The sequence below is a fragment of the Sturnira hondurensis genome, unplaced genomic scaffold (genome assembly GCF_014824575.4).
Source record: "Sturnira hondurensis isolate 20B ecotype Veracruz unplaced genomic scaffold, ASM1482457v3 Scaffold0010428, whole genome shotgun sequence".
In the NCBI taxonomy this organism is placed as follows: Eukaryota; Metazoa; Chordata; class Mammalia; order Chiroptera; family Phyllostomidae; genus Sturnira; species Sturnira hondurensis.
The window spans coordinates 5,350,897-5,370,359 of NW_028083059.1; the positions used below are offsets into that span (position 1 = coordinate 5,350,897).

The window sequence follows — 19,463 nt, forward strand, 5'->3', positions numbered from 1 at the left end:
TGAGCAAAACACATATATACAATTTATTAAAACACATGAACACATTAAAACCTCACTGTTTATACAATCTAAATTCTAGCAACATATACAAATACTGAGTGACTACAGTACATGCCGAGGTAAGAAAAGTACATTCTGGGAAAATATCACTGACACTCAAGCCATTTTTATTTCCAATATGTATTTCAATATGTTTTGTCTCCACCATTCCTAGTGCCAAAAAAATGGGGAAAAAAAAGAAGAAACTAGTCACAAGCTGGATTAAATGAGAATTGGTACCACACATGACCTAGAAAGTATTTTAGTAACTACCCAACTCTTAGATTTTGCAGTTTATGGACTTCAAGTTCAGAACTGAAAGGCAGAGCTAATAGGTAACTTTCAGGTAGAGCTTCACTGATTTCACCTTTAAGAGTAAAAAAAGGTCTGAAAAGCCAAATCTATTCTTTCTCATCGTGTCATCTGACATGGTGCTGCTACGGCCCGTTCTCCAGATGACAATGTGAAGCCAAGGCAACACGTTCAAGCTTTATCACTTCCCATGGAATTTCAGCCACATCAATATTTAGATGAGCTCATTTTCTGCCCCTCCCCCTGTGAGGGCAAGGGCAAGTACACACACAACATATTTTCAATTACTGTATAATTTCTCTACCAGAACCATTTCATCAGTGAACTAAACCCATTGTTCAATGCAAAGTGCAAACAGTGAAACATGAACTTAAATAACTGGACTAGACCCAGCAGCATATAAAAGGATCTATTTGGATATACAGCTTTCAAAAAAATATAATCAGCATTCACAATATCTTTAACTGTGCTGGTTCCTAAGATCAAGGAACAGTGAAGTCAGTGTTATTTTATGAAACACATAATAGCCACACTCGTTGCACCGTTGTCTGATTCTGTTTTTATAGTTGTATCAACAGGAAAAAACATGTAACTCAATAAACCACAGTGACTTAAGTCTTTTACATGTTTCAAGCAAAGAATAAAGATTCAAGGAAATTTTGTAAAAAATGGGTGATTTCACATTTTCAGTTGTTATTTGATTGTCTTCAAAGCTATATATCAGACATATAAATGTAGTTTAAAAAAAAACCCCAAACCCTAAAACTCAACTATGAAAACAAACTAAAAGTACAAAACCAGAACAACCCTTTGTATCAGGCTCAGCTCTTCATTTGGAAAGTCAAATACATAAAAGTAGTAAAAACTCAGTATTTTGTAAAAAAAAAAAATCATTGGCAGTTCAAGGCCAGCACAGTGGCAACATGAATCAAGTCTTCAAACACGCATCGTTTAAGAAAACACTGGCTTCTCAAAAAAAAGTTCTATGGGAAAAATAGGTGCACACAATTACACAAAAATAGCGAGCATCTTCGGGAAAATGAAAGTCACTGAAAACATTTCTCTTAAAGCTTCAGGCATACGATTTTAGGGAAAGTATATTCTCTGTGTACTAAGGATGAATTAAAAAAATAAAGCAATTGGCTTACTCTCTTCCCCTCTGAAAGGGGATGACTCCATTAATACATGTGCTTCACACACTCTAATGTTCTAATAAAAGTTCAATACCTGTGCTTTTTGTCTCAAATGTTTTGAAACAGTATGTATTGGCTTTTCTATGAATAAAATTATGCCTCAGTGTATTTGCAGAAGCAAAAGCCAATGAAAATAAAGCCAACCACGTCGAGTAGAGGGCAAGGAGGCTGTAGGAATAAACAGCTCTGTTTTGAAGCAACGATTCAGCTTACTGATATACTCAGGAAGCCACAGAGGAAGACTGTTCCCCGCTAGTCCAATTTAGCAAATGCTGGCCACCACATAAACTGGTGGCCCAAGCCAACAGAGGTAACTTGGACCCAGTGGAAAAGTACATTTCTATTAAGTCCACAAATTAAGGTTTCCAGAAGAAGGTCAACTTTTAATCACATGGTCAGCTTACGTCATGTTGCCCGTCTAAAGACATTTAAACATGGTTTTTACATTACAGGCTGGTAAACTGCAGACGATTTCTATTTCACAAACCTGAAACTAGTTCTGGGCAAGTGGCGACTAACAAGTTGCCCAGAGGTACCAAGAACTACACGTGCAAGGTCCCGTGCTGGGACGCCGCAACACCTCTTCCTAGGCGTGACACGACACACATAACTACTCCCACGGCTCGCCACACAGCAGCACAGTCACACAGAGCTGAAGAGTGCACGCTGGGTTTATAGATCTGATAATAGTTTATGGAAAACAAAGTTTTTTTATTTAATTAAAAGTAAAAAACACCTTGTGATTTAAAAAAAATTCTATCTACACGTAAAATGAAAGAGCAAATTCTAGCTACTATTTTTATAGGTAATTTATATGACTTCTGAAGAATGGTTCTGCCTTTCACTGGGATAAATATTAAGTGGGTCGTGTTTACAGTGTCTGCTTGGAAGCCCTCAACTTTTCACAACTCGCTCAGGAAAAACCCCACTGCAAATCAAGATGGAGGGGAGGAACGGCATCTCTTTCAGAGCTTTTTTAAATGGTAAAGTTCCCGTTTCCACATAGAGAAGTAAACTTAAAACGTGAATTTGTGAGGTCTGATAAAGCGATCATGACCCCCTGAAAAAACCCAAACATTTTATAAACACAAGGACATTTCATGGGTCCCAGGTGGAATAGGCAGGGATGGGACTGGGTCATGTACAGTCAATGTCAAAGCACTTAAGAGTGTGAAAAAGTGAAAATCAGTCACCCTGCTCATCACAAGCCAGAGTTTCTCACCTAGAGCTCTCTTAAGGAAAAATGGACAAGTGCGTAAGACTGCAATCAAAACAATGATTTTATCACTCGTTGCCATTTTTTCAAAAACCCAGAAAGCAATACAGGAATGGGAGAGGAGGAAATCATGGCAGTACCCATCTTCCACAAAGAGGAGAATTTCAAGCCATTAGGCATTTCAAGAACAGTACCATGCATTATTGCCAGTCAGGCTCACAAAGCCACTTCTCGAATTTATCACATGTACCTGCAGCATTGGTAATAAATATTAACTCAGTGATTTTTAATTTCTTTGAAGTGCATAGTAGGGAGCCTTTTCTGTGTTCAAAATAGCGTTTTACAGTAGTAACAAACAGGATGTTCAAAACCTAACAGGCAAGCAGTAAGTGTGCCACAGTAACACTTTCAAAGCAAGATGACAAGACTAGTAGTTTCTGTACCTCGGTCACCCCATTTCCCCCAATGACATTCATGACAGACATGTAGTACATTCTATGTATTACTACCACTAATAGGACAAAAAGGCCATGTGCTTTAAAACGATGCTTTGTAAAGAGCAGCATCACCTTCAAAGGGTTTCTTTAGAAACACCACCGTCACCATCCCTCCCTGTTCCCGACGCCTCCTGTGCGCTCTGTGGCACCTGGTACACCAGTTCGTCCGGGGCACTGGGACCTGGCTTCCCACCTTTGGGGGTATCATACTGGGCCCGGGCTGAGGAGCAGCTGTCAGTCCTGGAGAGGAGAGTGCTGTACGTTCCCCCCAGAGGAGGAGGTTGGTTCCCTGTAGCTTTGAAAGTGGACGTTGAGGGCAGACCAACCGGAGCTGTGGTGTGCCCCGATATATCCATGACGATTGGGGTTGCGTACTCCGGCCCAGTAATTGGGAGTGGTTCAGCGTAGGCATGGTAAACTTCTTGCATCGGGGAGTTGTAAGGATCGAGGTCGGCGTAGCCTGTTTCTTTTCCTTCTTCTGGTTTAAAGGTAGACCTCTGATGAAGTGTGCCAACAAGTCCTCCCACGAGCGGCTGTGCATACTCTGTGGACAGTGCGGAAGACAAACAACAGGAAGTCACCTCACTAACACACAGCTTATACAATTTAGGGTGGAAGCCTCAGGCTTACACCAAAAGCAAACACTTCTTAACGGAACTTTTGTTGCTATCAACACAGACACTGTAGAAACCAAAATTAAAATGAAAGATGCTATCTTGTATGGTACAGTAATAAGTTAATATGCCAGAAAGCCTCACTCGTGTGCTATTATATAAAGAGTGTTTGTATAAATTCTTCAGTTATAATAGATAGTATTTCACTGGAAAAGAAATGTTCCATTATTTGAGTAATATGAAAATATAATTTCAGGGGGAATATTTACAATAAATATACACCAGGTTAATATGATAAATATATGATATTAAATATATTAATAAACATATTAATAAATATTAATATGATAAATACAGTAAGTCTCACTATATCTTTTCTGCTCATTTTTTAACATCTCTATATTCCCAATAAAACCAAATTTCCAGGTAAAAAGACAAAAAATGTCCATAGGTTTTTGAAGTGAATGCCCCAATTTTATGGCTAGAACATCTGAGGCACAGAAATTAGTCAAGACCAACTTTTTAAAAAGTGCTCTACCTCCCGAAAGTCGCTGATCTCTCACACAGGAAAAACATAAAAGACACTGCAGACCCCAAAGGCCCGTACAGCAAGCATGGCAGCTTCTCCTTGGACCAGGCCGAAGGCTGCCACGTAGTTACCTGCAGAGTCAGTCTGCAGCATCGTGGTGACCTCTCTCGGACTCAAGTGATTAACCTCACTACTGCTGTAGCGAACTGGCGTTTCTTCATGTTCCACTGATTTGGCAGGGAGAAAATGCTTCATTCCTTTCCACCAACCTTCAATGTGATTGTACGCAAAAGAGACCGTTAAATAAAAACCTTTGTCTGAACTCGTGACAGTATATGAAGTTCTGTTCCATTTAAGCCATTTCTGTAACACACAGACCAACTAGCCTTTATGTTCAAACAAGCCTCTTTCCTTTTAATCCTCGCCCGAGGGTTTTTTAAAAATTGATTTTAGAGAGGAAGGGAGAGACAGAAACATCGATATGAGAAGGAAACAGTGGTTGCCTCCTATATGCACCCCAACCAGCGATCAACCCCATAACCTTCTGGTGCACAGAATGATGCTCCAACCAATCAAGGCCAAGCTTCATTTTTACTGTAGAATACACATAACAAAATTCACCACCTTAACCACTTTTAAGTGCACAGTTCAGTGGCATTAAATACATTCACACTGTAGTACCATCACTGCTATCCATCTCTGTAACTCCTCATCTTGTACAACGGAACTCTATACCTATTACAACAGTTGCCCCTCCACCCAGGTCCTGGTACCCACCATTCTGCTTCCCGTCTTGATGATTTTAACTACTCTAACCTGTAGGAGTGGGATCCTACAGTATTTGTCTTTGTGACTGCCTTATTTCACTTAGCACAGTGTCTTTAAGGTCCATCCATGTTGTAGCATGATACAGAATTTCCTTCTTAAGAATGGATAATATAAATGGGGGACATCTGTAATAACGTCTACAATAGAAAATTTAAAAAAAATTCCACTGCATGTATATATATTACACATACATTCATCAGTTGATGTTTCTGCATTTTAACTGTTGTAAATAATAGTGCAATGAAAATGGGTGTAGAAACATTTCCTTGAGACCTTGCTTTTAATTATCATAGGCATGTATATACCCAAGTGGAATTGCTGAATCATATGGCAGTTCTATTTTTAATTTTTTGAGGAACTACCATAGTGTTTTACACAGCAGCTGTTAACTTTTTACATTCCCACCGACAGTACACAATTTCCAGTTTCTCTACAACTTCACCAACACTTGTTTTTTAAGTAGGCATCATCCGAATAGGTCTGGGTGAGGTGGTATGTCATTGTAATTTTGATTTGCATTCCCCTAAAGATCAGCTGAGTATCTTTTCATGTGCTCATTGCCATTTGTAGATATTCTCTAGAGAAATGACTATTCAAGTCCTTTGCCTATTTTTGAATTGTATTGTTGTTTTCGTTGTTGAGTTTTAGAAATTCCATACATATCTAAGTATTATTCCTTCATCAAATATATGACTTGCAAATATTTTCTTCCATTCTGTGGGTTGCCTTTTTATTCTGTGGATAATGTTTTGATATACAAAACTTAGAAATTTTCATGAAGTCCAATTGTCTACTTTTTTCTTTTGTTATCTGGGCATTTGGTGTCATATCAAGAAATCAATGCCAAATCCAATGTTATGAAGTTTTTGTACTAGGTTTTCTTCTAAGAGTTTTATTGTTTTTAGGCCTTTATTTTGGTCCTTGATCCCTTTTGAGTGAACTTTTGCACATGGTGTTAGGGTAGGGTCCAACTTCATTCTTTTGCATGTGGATATCCAGTTTCCCCACACCATTTCTTGAAAAGCCAGTCCTTTCCTCAATGAATGGTCTGGGCACCCTTGTCAAAAACCACTTGCCCATATTTATGAGGGTTTGTTTCTGGGTTCTCTATTCCATTAGCCTCTCTCTCTCTTTCTGCCACTATCACACTGTTCCCTTTACCACACAGTTCTGATCACTGTTGCTTTGGAGTAAGTTTTGAAATGAGGAAGTATGAGTCTTCCAATTTTGTTCTTTTTAAAGATAGTTTGGGCTATTTAGAGTGCCAGAATTTTAAGATAAATTTTTCTAATTTTGCAAAAATAACACTGGGATTGTGATGGGGATTCATACTGAATCTGTAGACTGCTGTGAGCAGTGGTGATGTTAACAATATTAAACCTTCAAGTCCCTGAACACAGGATGCATTTCTATTTATGGTTTAAAAATTTCTTTTAGCAGTATTTTCATTATTGTATACGTCTTTCACTTCCTTGGTTAATTCCTAACTATTTTCCTCTTTTTGATGCTATTACCAATGCAATTGTGTCTGTAATTTCTGTTCAGATTGTTGACTGCGTATGGGAACACAACTGGTCTCTGCATGTGGACTCTGTGTCCTGCCACTTTGCTGAGTGCATTTATTGGTTTTAATAGCTTCTTGTGGTGGAATCTTTAAGGTTTAGTTCTTCTTCAAATATTTGGTAGAATTTACCAGTGAAGCCATCAGGTCCAGGACTTTTCTCTATTGGGAGATTTTTTATTATTAACTTAACCTCTTTACTAGTTTTAGGTTTGTTCCAGTTTTGTATTTCTTCATGATTCAGTCTTGGTAGGTTTTGTGCTTCTCAGAATTGATGCACTGCATCTAAGTTATTCAGTTTCTTGGTGTACACATTTTCATCGTGTCTTATAATCCTTTGCATTTCCAGAGAACTGGTAGAAATGTTCCCACTTTAATTCTGATTATAGTAATTTGAATCTTCTCCTCCCTTTTTTAGTCCATCTAGCTATAGGTCTGTCACTTCTGTTGATCTTTTCTGAAGAACCAACTTTTGGTTTCACTGATTTTTCTCTATTGTTTTCCTATTTTCTATTTTGTTTATCTCTCCTCTAATTTGTATTACTTCCCTCCTTATGGGAGCTTTGGGTTTAGTTTTTCTTCTGTTTCCAGTTCCTTAAGTTGTTCAAGATTATTTTTTTGCTTTGATAGAACACATTCAGTGCAAAGCAGAACACAGTAGAAATCTCTATCAAAAGCATATACAGAAGCAGATTACTAGCCAGATATAGTTTGTCTGTGGTAGGGGTGATTCTTAATATTGTCTGTTTTTTCCAAAATCCACCTTGGGGAGCTAGCAGCATGTGATGAACATCTGCCACGGTTCTTTTTAACCCTGGTCACAGTGGTGAACCCTTGGTTCCTGAGATTTGCTTAAGTAGTGTCCGGAAGTGGGAGACCTGTAGGGGCCTCTGGTGTATCTTGCAGCAATCTGCCGCCTGCCGCACAGAGTTGGAATTCAGAATACGACAACTCAACATGGCAGAGACGGCAGAGCTCATGGATTTCTGCACTGCCGGACTCCACCTGGTACACACCCACAGTACAGTGTGTTTGCCGCTGGGACCCAAATTCTTTGCTTCTTACAGTGTTCACATGGGCCTTAAAGAAAGCTGGTCTCCTCAAGAGAAACAGACGATAAAACCCAGACAGGTTTTCCAGAGGAAACAGAATTCCTTTCCATTTCACTACTTAGTGACTAGAAGAGATTTAACAGAAGAGTGAAAATGAACAGACAGAGGAGGGATGTGTTTTTCTAACAGTGCCAAGGCCTTTAAGTGGGCCTGAAAACAACTTTCCTCTCACTACGGCCACCTGGAGTGGAGGGGCTTCCTGCTGACAGAAAGAGGTGCAAAGTCATGAGTTACCTGCCCGGTCCCAGTAAGGTAAGTCATAGGTGCCTTCAGTTTTTTTCTTTCTGGAAAAGTACAGAAAAAAGTTAGCAAATAGAGTGAATGCACTAGTAAAACAGCCCTGAAACTGCAGGAAAAACACCAAAGTTAATGATTAGTCATGAGCACACATTTCCACTCGCTGCTCACCTGGCAGAGTCCTGTATTCCATTTGATTTTGTTGAGGTTAATAAATTCTGGATTCTCAATAAATATTAACTGTCTCCTGAACGAGTTATCCCATTACCCAACTATTTCAAAAGGAATAAATAAAAAAGGCTTAGTCTGTAGGTAAAAAGACTGAATCAAATCATCTAGCCCTGATGTATGGGTTTGTACGGCAAAACCATGGTTAGGTCTGATTTGGTTTCAAATACAAATTTCACAGAACAACAAAAATCCCCACTTTTTCTTCTGCATTGTTATTCTTCTAATTCTCTACTTTTCACCTATGGTCCTCTGTCCCAGAGAAGTTTCAAGTGTCACACTTCCTTAACTGCGTAGGCTAAATTCCCCCAACCATCCAGGATAAATCAACTCGGTCATCAATGGTGACAAACAGCTGAGGGAAGGAAACAGGGTTCTCCAGGCCTGCAAGATGAGAGCTACATGCACAACGGAGAAGATGCTGCCCAGCCCACCCCTCAGAATCCTGGTCTATCCTCCCACCCCAGGAAGAAGCTCCCATCCCTTCATTAAGAATTACCATCTACCAAGAGCCTTTTACGAAGGACAGTGTCTGATTCAAGGATGTGAATCTAATTAAAGTTAATGCTTTGCAAGCTAGAGAGAAAGCAGACATATACCAGGGCATAAAACACGACAAGACGGTTATGTGATCTGCTTAAGATCACAAATGTGGTTTTCTCAAAGAGCCCAAGCCATGTGCTTTTCCCACCTGGAAACTCTCCTCCAGTATTAAACTATGCTTACAGTATTGATATTAAAGACTTCCTTATTTTAGAGTCTGACTGTATTTAAAATGAAACATTTCATTATTCCAAAGTAAAGTACAATGTAAAATTTGTGGAAGAGATGGCAGGTGCTGAAGGTGTTAATCCAAAACTGCAATGTTATATTAAAATACTGGTTTAATAGTAACATTTCTCCTGAAAAATCCTCAAATTACCATAAGACTTCTAAATAAAAGGAAATCAACAATCATTTCTAAATGCAAGTTAGATGCCTTACATAGCTAGGACAATTAATTGTCCTACGAATGGTATGTCCTAGGACAATGAATGGTATGATTATTAGCCAAGGGTTGTACTATAAAAGATTTTACCTACTCTCAAAGCTTCAGGTTATTTATTCATTACATGTCAAGTGCTTAGAACAGTGCTTGGCATGAGTTCAGGTTCCAACCATTGCAGCTGTTTTAATTATTCTCCTCCCCACTATTTTCCACAGACCTTTAGTAGTATCTCCCCTTCTACTCTCGTGAAGCCAGCTGTCAGCAATGTCAACCACCATGCTTAGAAGTAACTTCAGTTCTGCAGCTCAGACCCTGTGTCCTGAGCAGACACATACTGCATGTGCCTCTGGGGAGTCTGAATGTCCAGTGTTCTTTAAACACCACCCTAACAAATCTGAAGACTTGCTTCCTACCCCCCGCCTCGCCACCTCTACTCCTCAACCCTCACTCCCACGTCCCTGTGCTTTAACCACAGTGGGTCTGACCTCACTGACTGATGACACGTTCAGAGGCAGCAGTGGTTAAGAGCGTGGACTCTGCATCCAGGTCCAAAACTCCACTCTGCCATGCACTGTCCAGGTGACCTTGGGCAAGTTATATATGCTCCCCATGTTTCTTTCTTCTGTCAAATGGGATTTGTAACAGTACCTTTTTCATAGGTTGTTGTGAAGATCAAATTAGTTAAAACATGCAAGGCATTTAGAGTTATACCTAAAATCAGCATTTAGTTTTCTATAAAAGTGAACTGTTGCTGCTGTTCTCATTGTTATTGTTGTTGCTGTCCAGCTCCCTGGAAGCGTCCGGAGTGTCTTCCCTGATCTTCTCTAAAGCACTGTCCCCCTCCATCTTCCCCTAATGCCCTCGGACTAACTTGTTGGGTTTCTGCTCAGACGACCTCCCAACATCATGAACCTGGGATCCATTGGGATCCATGTCGGTACCATGGCCAATAGTCTTCCGCACCGTATCCTCTTCCATTCTGTCAATTTTAGGGTTCATCACTCAATACTAGGCACGGGGCAAGTGCTCAAATACTTCTTGGATGGCCAAAGGAAGTCATTCTCTTGCTCCACCAAAACTGTCCCTCCTGCTCTGTTGCCTCAACTCATGACATCCCTACTGGTCTAACTGCAGAAGCCAGAAACTTCCGATCATCCCAGATCCCTCCTGCTCCCTGGATGTGACAGCCAGTCATGCACCTCGCTGATGAGACTCTGACGTCTCTCCCTCTTCATCTTTCTTTTTTCCAGAATCACTGATATGTCCTTGCCCACCCTTTACTGTTTCCTAATTCTTCTGTCTCTTCTAGTACCTCTTCTTCAATTACTCTGCAACACTCCTGACACTATGTTTCTACAATCCTCTGGTAATACCACCTGTCTGTTCAACACACTCCAACGATTTCCAATCTACAGAGTGAAAGCCCAATTTCTCTCCCCCAGACAGCTCTCCCTGGTCCTGGCCCAGGCTATCCTTCTGTGGTTCCTCCTCAGCACTCTCCCATGCCAAACCCCAGGAACTGACTTGCTATTCTGCCGACGCCCCAGAGAGTTGTGCTTTTGCCCAAAGCAGTTCCATCAGTCTGGGCCATTCTCTACCTTCCACTATCTAGCCAGATGCAATCCCTTCTTTTTAGTAAAACAGAGTCCTTCCCGAAGAAAAGATTTCAGAAAACTCTCAGGGTTCTTGCATTTGTGTTCTCCAGCACTTCATAAATAACTCATAAACGTATATTACAGTTCTTCATTTTGTGCCATCTTGCCAAACACCTGGAAGACAGCAAGTGTGTTTCACTCCTTCAGTAAGTATTACAAAGCACCTATTGACTATGTGTTAGAAAATTTTTATTAATGTGTATATGACAGTGTGTACTGCAAAACTTGATACAATAAAGGTACTCCGTAATTAACTGAACATACTCACTTTTTATGGGAATAAAGGAGAAACATGTACTTTTATTTTAATGGCTATCTTAATTCTCCCTCTCAAAGAGACGAGTTGCAGTTCATCTTCTCTACCTAGTGTCTGTGTCACACTCGGAATCACCCCCTCTAGGCCCCGTGAGGCGAGCTCCTCGCATACTGACCTGTTTCTCCAATGCCACGCACACACTAATGCGAGAATGAGGGTGGTGAGCACCATGACGAGCACGGGGACAAGGACGGCAGCCAAGGCTACATCTGGAATGTACCAAAGGCAGAAATTTGAAGGGAAAGAGTGAAGATTAACCATATCAGCATTCAAAGGTTTCTATCTCAAAAAATACCATCAACTTTATTTATGAAATGAGACTAGGCATGAGCTAGTAACTTCGGGAACTTTGATGCATACACGGAAGTCTGACACACTATTTGATCCACCTTTGTATTACGTTTGAAATTTTTCATAGTAATTTCTTAAATAACCAAAACAATGATTGAAAGACAAAGGATAACTGAGACAATATGTTCTGCATGTAATAAGGGTTACTATAATTAACATATTACAGATATACAGTCAAAACAAAGAAAAGTTGGAGGAGATGAGTGACTACATGGAAAAAAAAGCAAGTGACCATTCAACATGATAGGCTCAATAGTAATCAGAGAAAGGAAAGTTAAAACCAGAATAAGATCCTATTTCTGCTTATCAAACTGGCAGATGTTTAAAATAACTGACTGTTGAAGAGAATATTAGGAAAAAGATGTTTTCATGGGAATATAAAAATTGATACTTCCTGTATTAGTTTGGGGCGATATGCATAAACAACGATTACTTGGCAATTAAATATCTAGAATTTATCTTAGGGAAAAAATTAAGGTAACATTCAAGGATGTATCTTTAAAGAGGCTTGCTTCTGTATCTGAAGAAGGGTGAAAAACTGGAAATAACCCAAATGCCCAACAATGAAAGGGAGTAAGTATATCATGGTAGCCTCTTATAGTATAAATATTACCCAGCAAAAGGAAATGATTTTGCAACACGATGGCACAGTATTCACAAACACAGGAAGGTGTGTTAAGTGTAGAAAGCCAACAGGTGATCAGCAGGGCAGAAACTGACACAATGCTGGAGCCTGCAGGGAGTAGGTCATTTAATCCCCCATCTCACTCCACAGATAAAGCATCCTGGGCCCATGATACAGAAAACGGTCTGCCTAAGGTCATGTGCCACAACAGTTTCTTTCTTCATCCATCAACCCCCTCCTGTCCATGAGGATGGGGCCAACTGCTCCTGTCTCCTGAGGGTTCATTGCCAGACATAGGCCTCATTCACTTATAACTGTAACAGAAAGACACACAGACCATAACAGGACAGGGAGAGGATGATCAATAACATGAGGCTTCTGAGAGGCTTGGATGGGTGGGCATAGGGCAGGGTGAAGTGGTCAACCTTGGGTAGTACCAAGAATCCCCTTTTCTAGTGCATTAGACAGAGGGTACAGGGAGTTTACAGGTTCCACTAAAAGGGAGTTTCCTTCTAAAGGCTTCTGCTTTCTTTGTAAGTTGAATAGGTTATTGGGAGTGAGTGCAGATCTTTGGGTCAAGCATTTAAAACATATGGAGGCAACTGTTGAGAACAGGCAGAGCAGCTACCCCAGGAAAGAGGCCACAGTCTCTGCCTGGTACCCCACTGAAGGAGCAGCTGGAAGTTGCACTGGCACCAATCTGACCATGACATGCTTCTCTCTGTCACTCTCAGCCTGAATGCAAAAATGAAGAAGTGCATACAACAAAAATCCTGACTCGGGCTAGAAAGCACTACGAATTCAGAAAAGTAAATGTACTTTTTTATCCCTAAAATTCGTGAAACTGGAGAAAAATCAGGTTCAGATGGCTGCAGTCTGATTTAATCAGAGGTTTTAAAACACCTGCTTAGGTTTGGGTCTGTATATCACTGTTCCAGAAAAAAGGAGTTCTTCAATTAAAAAGACCTGTAACATTCCTTGTTCTTCTTTTATTTGTAAACATTTTTATAAATTGTTGACACTATTACAGATGTCCCCCCTTTCCCCCCTTAGCCTTCCTCCATCCAACCCCACTTCCCCCCCAGCTGTTGTCGGTGTCCATGGGCTATGCATATGTTCTCTGGCTAATTTCTTCCAATTCCTCCCCCTCCTTCTGGGATCTGTCAGTCTGTTCATGTATTCATGCCTCTGGCTCATCAGTTTGTTTTTTTTCATTAGATCCCACATATGAGTGAGATCATATGGTATTTGTCTTTCTCTGACTGGCTTATTCCACTCAGCATAGTATTCTTCAGGTCCATCCATACTGTCCCAAAGGGTAAGAGTTCCTTCTTTTTTACAGCCATGTAGAATCCCATTGTATAAATGTACATCTTTTATCCACTCACCTACTGACGGGCACTTGAGCTGTACACTACCTTTCTAATCAGTGTTTCAGGATTCTTATGATATATTCCCAGAAGTGGGATTGCTGGGACAAAACACACTTCCGTTTTTAATATTTTGGGGTAACTCACTTTTCCACAGTGGCTGCACCAGGCTGCATTCCCCCAACAGTGCATTAGGGCCCCTTTTCTCTGCAACCTCACCAGCACTTGTTTGTTCATTTACTGATGACAGCCATTCTAGCAGGTGCAAGGTGCTATCTCATTGTGGCTTTAATTTCCATTTCTCTGACGATTAGTGACATTGAACATTTTTTCCTATGTCTACGAGCCATCTGTATATCCCCTTTGGAGTAATATATATTGAGGTCCTTTAAACATTTTTAAAATTAGGTTGATTGTCTATCTGGTGTTGAGTTGTATATGTTCTTTATATATTTGGAAATTAACCCCTTATCAGATGTATCACTGGCAAATATGTTCTCCGATACAGAGGGTTCCCTTTCCATTTGATTGTTTCTTTTGCTGTCCCGGAACTTTTTAGTTTGATGTAGTTCCATTTGTTTCTTTTTTCCTTTACTTCCCTTGCCCTAGATGTATCAGCAAAAATACTGCTATAAGATATATCTTAGATTTTACTGCCTGTTTTCTTCTAGGATTTTTATCGTTCCATGACTTAGAGTTAAGTCTTTTATCCATTTTGAGTTTATCCCTGTGTATGCTGTAAGTTAGCAGTCAAGTTCCTTTTTTTTTTTTGCATGTATCTGTCCAATTCTGCCAACACCATTTGTTGAAGAGACAATCTTTACTGCACGCTCTCACCTCCCTTATCAAATATTAACTGACCATCAGACATGGGCTGATTTCTGGACTCTGTTCTTTTCTATTGATCTATATGCCTGTTCTTATGCCAGTACCAGGCTGTTTCAATTACAATGACCTTATAGTATAGTTTGAAATCAGCTATTGTGATACTTCCAATTTTGTTTTTTCCCCCCTTCAAGATTGCTGAGGCTATTCAGGGTCTTTTTTGATTCCATGTACATTTTTGAAATATTTGTTTTTAGATCTAGAAATATGTCATTAGCATTTTTATGGGAAATGTGTTGAATCTATAGATTGCTTTGGATTGTCTGAATTGCTTTGGATTGCTAAAATTGTCTGAAAAGTACAGGCACTTTAATAATTTTAATTCTTCCAATCCATGAACACAGTATGTTCTTCCACTATTTGTATCTTACTCAATTTCTTTTCAGTGTCCTATAGTTTTCCAAGAACAGATCATTTAACTCCTTGTTTAAATTTATTTCTAAGTACCTCAATTTTTTGTTGTTGCTGCAATAGTAAATGGGACTTTTTAAAATTTCTCTGACAGTTCATTATTGGTATATATAAAGGCTATTGATTTTTTAATAACTCAAATTTATTTTTTTTAAATAGAGTATCAATTTTTTAAAACTATATTTCATTGTTTATGCAACTACAGTTGTCCCCTTTTGTTCCTCTCTATCCAGCCCCCCACATTCCCTCAGGCAACCCCACACTGAGGTCCATGTCCATAGGTCATGCATTTATGCTGTCTGTCTACTCCATTCCCCATGCTGTACTTTATATCGTCACGACTAGTCTGTAACCACCAACTGGTACTTCCCCATCTCTTCACCTTAACACATCTCCCAACCCTCCTCCCAGCTGGCACCATCAAAAAGTTCTCTGTATCTATGATTCTGTTTCTGTTCTGCTTCTTATTTTGGGTTTTAGAATCAATTGTTGATAGATATGCATTTATTGCCATTTTATTGTTCATACTTTTGATCTTCTTAAAGAAGACCCTTTAACATTTCATATAATTCTGGTTTGGTGATGATGAACTCCTTTAGTTTTTTCTTGTCTGGGAAGCTCTTTATCTGCCCTTGAGGGGAAGGCACCAGTCAGCTTCACAGGGAAGTTAGGGGTGGGGGGCGTGGCCCCTCTCCACAGCGAGGCCCCAATCTCCCCTAGTCTGCCCAGGCTGCTGTACCCAGGCCTATGTCGCTGCCTCCTCCCACAGGGTGAGTGAAATCCCTAAGGGTGGGGTAACTGCATTCCTCCAGGCTGAAGCTGCTGGGAGGGGACTGACCCCCTAGAAGAGATGTTTGCTGTAGGTATCTGAGATTGACTTGGCACCAGGATCCTGGCAGCCATCATCCCCCTATGTCTCTCCTCAGAGCCACAAGCCTGAGATTCTCCTCAGATGACTCCAATCTTACCGCCCTCCTTCCATCAGAGCCCAGGATTAGTGGTGGCAAATGTAGTTTTGTATGTTGGCCCTTTAAGAGAATGCCCATCCCTCAAGTGGCCTCTACCTCCCCTTGGCAGACAGAACCCCCCCAGTTTTTCCACACAAATGCTGTGTGGGTGTCTCTTCCTGGCCATCCTGTTCTGGGCTGGGGAGCCTGTCCTTGTGTTTAGGACCTGCGTCTCTCAGGTGGGACCTTCTACCACTGAGCTATCATCCCTCTGATAGCTGGTGCCTTAGCCTCTGCCTGTGCACAGGACCAGTCCTTTCACTTGCCTGCCCTCTTTCTAGTCTCGACGTGGCCTCTTTTACAGTTCCTTGGTTATAAATTTCTTCAGTCAGTTTTCAGTTGTTCTTTCAGGGTGATTTTCCGCCCAATTTAGCTGAATTTCCAGTTTGGTTCCAGGAGGAGGTGAATACAAGGTCTACCAACTCAGCTGCCATCTTGAAGTTCTCTCTGTTATTCTTTTTAATGTTATGGGGATCCTAGTTCTTGAAGGCAGTGTTTTCCAACAATTTCAGTTTTGGGATTTTAAGATCCTATAATCTGAATTTAAGATGAGCAATACTTTCAGATGACTGTTCTTCCATCCAGGCACGTGGTCTGGGATTCTGCCCAAACACATGCCTTTTGCAAACTGGTAAGAAGCTCTTTGTGGATACTAAGATCTCCTGGTTATGAGAACTCTTGCTTTTCTGTAGATTTTCCTGCAGCACAAGAAATTGGTCTGTTTGGAAGACAGAAAAGAAACTGACACGTGGAAAGCCGGAGAAAGCTATTTGAATCCAGATAGATTTTCGGTAAATGAGAATGATTAAAGTTCTGAGTGGTACAAGTTACTCTGAATGAACTGCTTTCTCTGCCCAGTCTTGAAGATAAAGTGCACTTTATTTATCTGCCAAAACTGAAACTGATTCCTCTAGAACACAGATGCTTTTTTCCCCTGTATTCAACGGAAATTTTCTTTCTCAACAACTTATATGTTTTGTACATGTATGTTACTTATCATTAAGTTTGAAAGTAAGTTCTATTAACATTAACACTTATAATCTGAAAAACTGTAATTGAAAACATTTTAAAAACAGAGACAAAACTTTTAAAAAAATGAATGTTAACTCAAGAGGATTTTTTAAAAAGTATCAGTTTTCACAACAATGTCTGTTTTTTTCTCTTTTTGGGGGCCAGGTCCCCTATCTGGCAAATTCATATATTTATAAAGAAAAAAAAAGGTCTGTTTACTGCTAGGCTTTTAGTTATTTCTAGAAACATTTCTAGGCATGAGACTCCACATGTTTAGCTACATAGTCTCATTTTGTCTCTATGTAGCTATTCAAAATAGCTACATAGAGACAAAAAATGCAAGCGGAGGCCTAGAATACAGCAACAATCTCTAAATATTTAAAGAACAATTCTACATGGCTCCGCGGAGTAGAACTTGGAGCAAAGCATTTGAATTTTCCCAAGGAATTTGAATTTTCCCAAGGAAGGGAAATCAGTTTTTTTTTGCTATACTTAAAAAACCCAAGTTTGAGGAAAAGAAACCGAAAGTTTAAAAGCCAGGAATGTCGAAAAGCTGGAAACAGAATGAAGCAGAATAAAACACTGCCAGGTCACAAGTGTGAGTGTCTGGGTTCGCCCACCTTTGGTTACATTCGGCGTTACGGTGGTGTTTTTGATTTCAGGAGTGGCGGTTGATGGCACCGTCTGCACAGGAAAGTCACTGCTACTGCGAGGTTGTAGCGGTTGAGTAAATTTGGGGGCATGACCTTGGAAAAAAGGTTTTAAAACTCTTTATTCTTTTATCTACATCAACTGGATTCAAATAAAATTACTTTAGAATACTTTGTACATATTTATGGAAATCTATACCACAAATCCAGGGAATATGAAATTCTCACATTTAAAGGAAGCATACCTTTGGGTATTTTTGGAGGGGCTGTAGTGTTTCTGAGGTCATTGTTGCTCCGAGGAGGTGGAGGTTGGGTAAGTTTTGGAGGACGACCTTGCAAAATGGTTCAGAAAAGTTTACACGCTTTGCTTATAAAAAACATAATTAAAATAGTAACTTAAATGTCTCTTATCTACTATCTCCTCTTATCTACTATCTCCTATAATACTTAACTCTGTACAGTAATTTTAAATGTTAGAGAGAAATACGTGAAGGATAAATACCCTCTGTATTACCTGCAAAAACATACTGGGATTTCTCTGTTTTTAAATAATTAAACTGGGAGTAATCTTGTTAAGAAGGAAAATAATGGAGAAGTGAATGATGCTGAACTCTAAAGCTATAAAAATTTCACTGCAATTTGATACACTAGTTATCAATTCATTTAATATTTATAGAGGGCCCACTATGTGTCAGTCACTTTGGTGGTTCTTAGAAACACAACAGTAAACAGTGTTACAATACAGTATTGAAGTTACTCCCACTGTTTATTCAAAGTAAAAATCACTGAGACTGAGATTACTATTATAAGCAATCATCAGTGCTTATGTGATAAATACTGTATCACATGAGACCTGATTAAAAATTATTAAGATTGAGACGAGATTTGGAAAGCAAGCTCATTACATCATCTCATCAATGATGCCCTCTCTCCTACTTGTACTGGTAATTCTGGAAATCATTTTGATATCCAACTTTGTAAGAGGGTAACTGTTTCTTTTTAAAAGTTCCTTAATATAATGTAATTAGGGGTTGAAACCCCCGATTATTGATTACTTTCTCCGAGAACAGCACTTAGCATTTTTAGTTAATCTGATGAAAATGCCACGCCTGAAACACACTGTTGCTTTACCTTTAGGAATAAACTGACATCCAAGCAGTTCCACTTTCATGGCGATTTTCTGCTGCCATTGGGTAGGATTCACTCTAATAAAACGTGCAGTAATTGGTGGCAAAAAGTTATTACGTACATCCTGGTGATAATCTTTGTTTCCTTGAAATATCTTTAAAAAAAAACAACAGAAATATCAATACTTTACTTCCACAGAGACCAGAGCTAAGTTGCTCCACTGAGACATGGTTTTGTTTTGTTTTGTTTTGTTGTGGGGCTTAAATGAGATCTGCAAGGTGTGACAATAAAAACTGATTTTCAAGAAAATAATTTAATGAGAATTTGGAGAACTATTAAGGAGCTGCACACTCTTCATCAAAAATTTATAAAAGAAAAATACAGAATATAAAAATGATTTTAAGATGATAACAGAAGAGCACTAACTTGCTAACTTGGGAAGAGCTTCAATAGTAATGAGATGGTATATTGTTATTAATAAATTAGTAACACCAGTTCTGTGGAATTACCAACTATTTAAACATGCTGATTTTATTTTCAAAGTAAAGTATAATCGAACATATGAGATCTCAGAAGAAATGCTTTACTGTGTACTATTGATCATAGTTTTTTTCTCAGTAAACACTGAAAGTGAACATACACTAGCACAACAGATACACACCCCCACCTACTGGATAAACTACGTAAACACAGTCCTCAA

The 19,463-nt window shown here is 39.5% G+C and overlaps 1 protein-coding gene across 2 annotated transcripts in view; it reads right to left on the bottom strand.

The window, feature by feature from the left end:
• Positions 1-10: 10 nt before the first annotated feature.
• DCBLD2 (discoidin, CUB and LCCL domain containing 2) overlaps positions 11-19,463 on the bottom strand; it is a 93,387-nt gene continuing 73,934 nt past the window's right edge. For both annotated transcript variants that reach the window (XM_037058916.1, XM_037058917.1), the window contains 7 exons: positions 18,767-18,917; positions 17,881-17,967; positions 17,606-17,731; positions 11,441-11,534; positions 8,136-8,185; positions 4,532-4,669; positions 11-3,801 (listed from right to left, as the gene is read on the bottom strand). In XM_037058916.1, the coding sequence (XP_036914811.1) occupies positions 3,332-3,801; positions 4,532-4,669; positions 8,136-8,185; positions 11,441-11,534; positions 17,606-17,731; positions 17,881-17,967; positions 18,767-18,917 (1,116 nt within the window). In that variant the 3' untranslated portion in view covers positions 11-3,331. The remainder of the gene's footprint in view (positions 3,802-4,531; positions 4,670-8,135; positions 8,186-11,440; positions 11,535-17,605; positions 17,732-17,880; positions 17,968-18,766; positions 18,918-19,463) is intronic.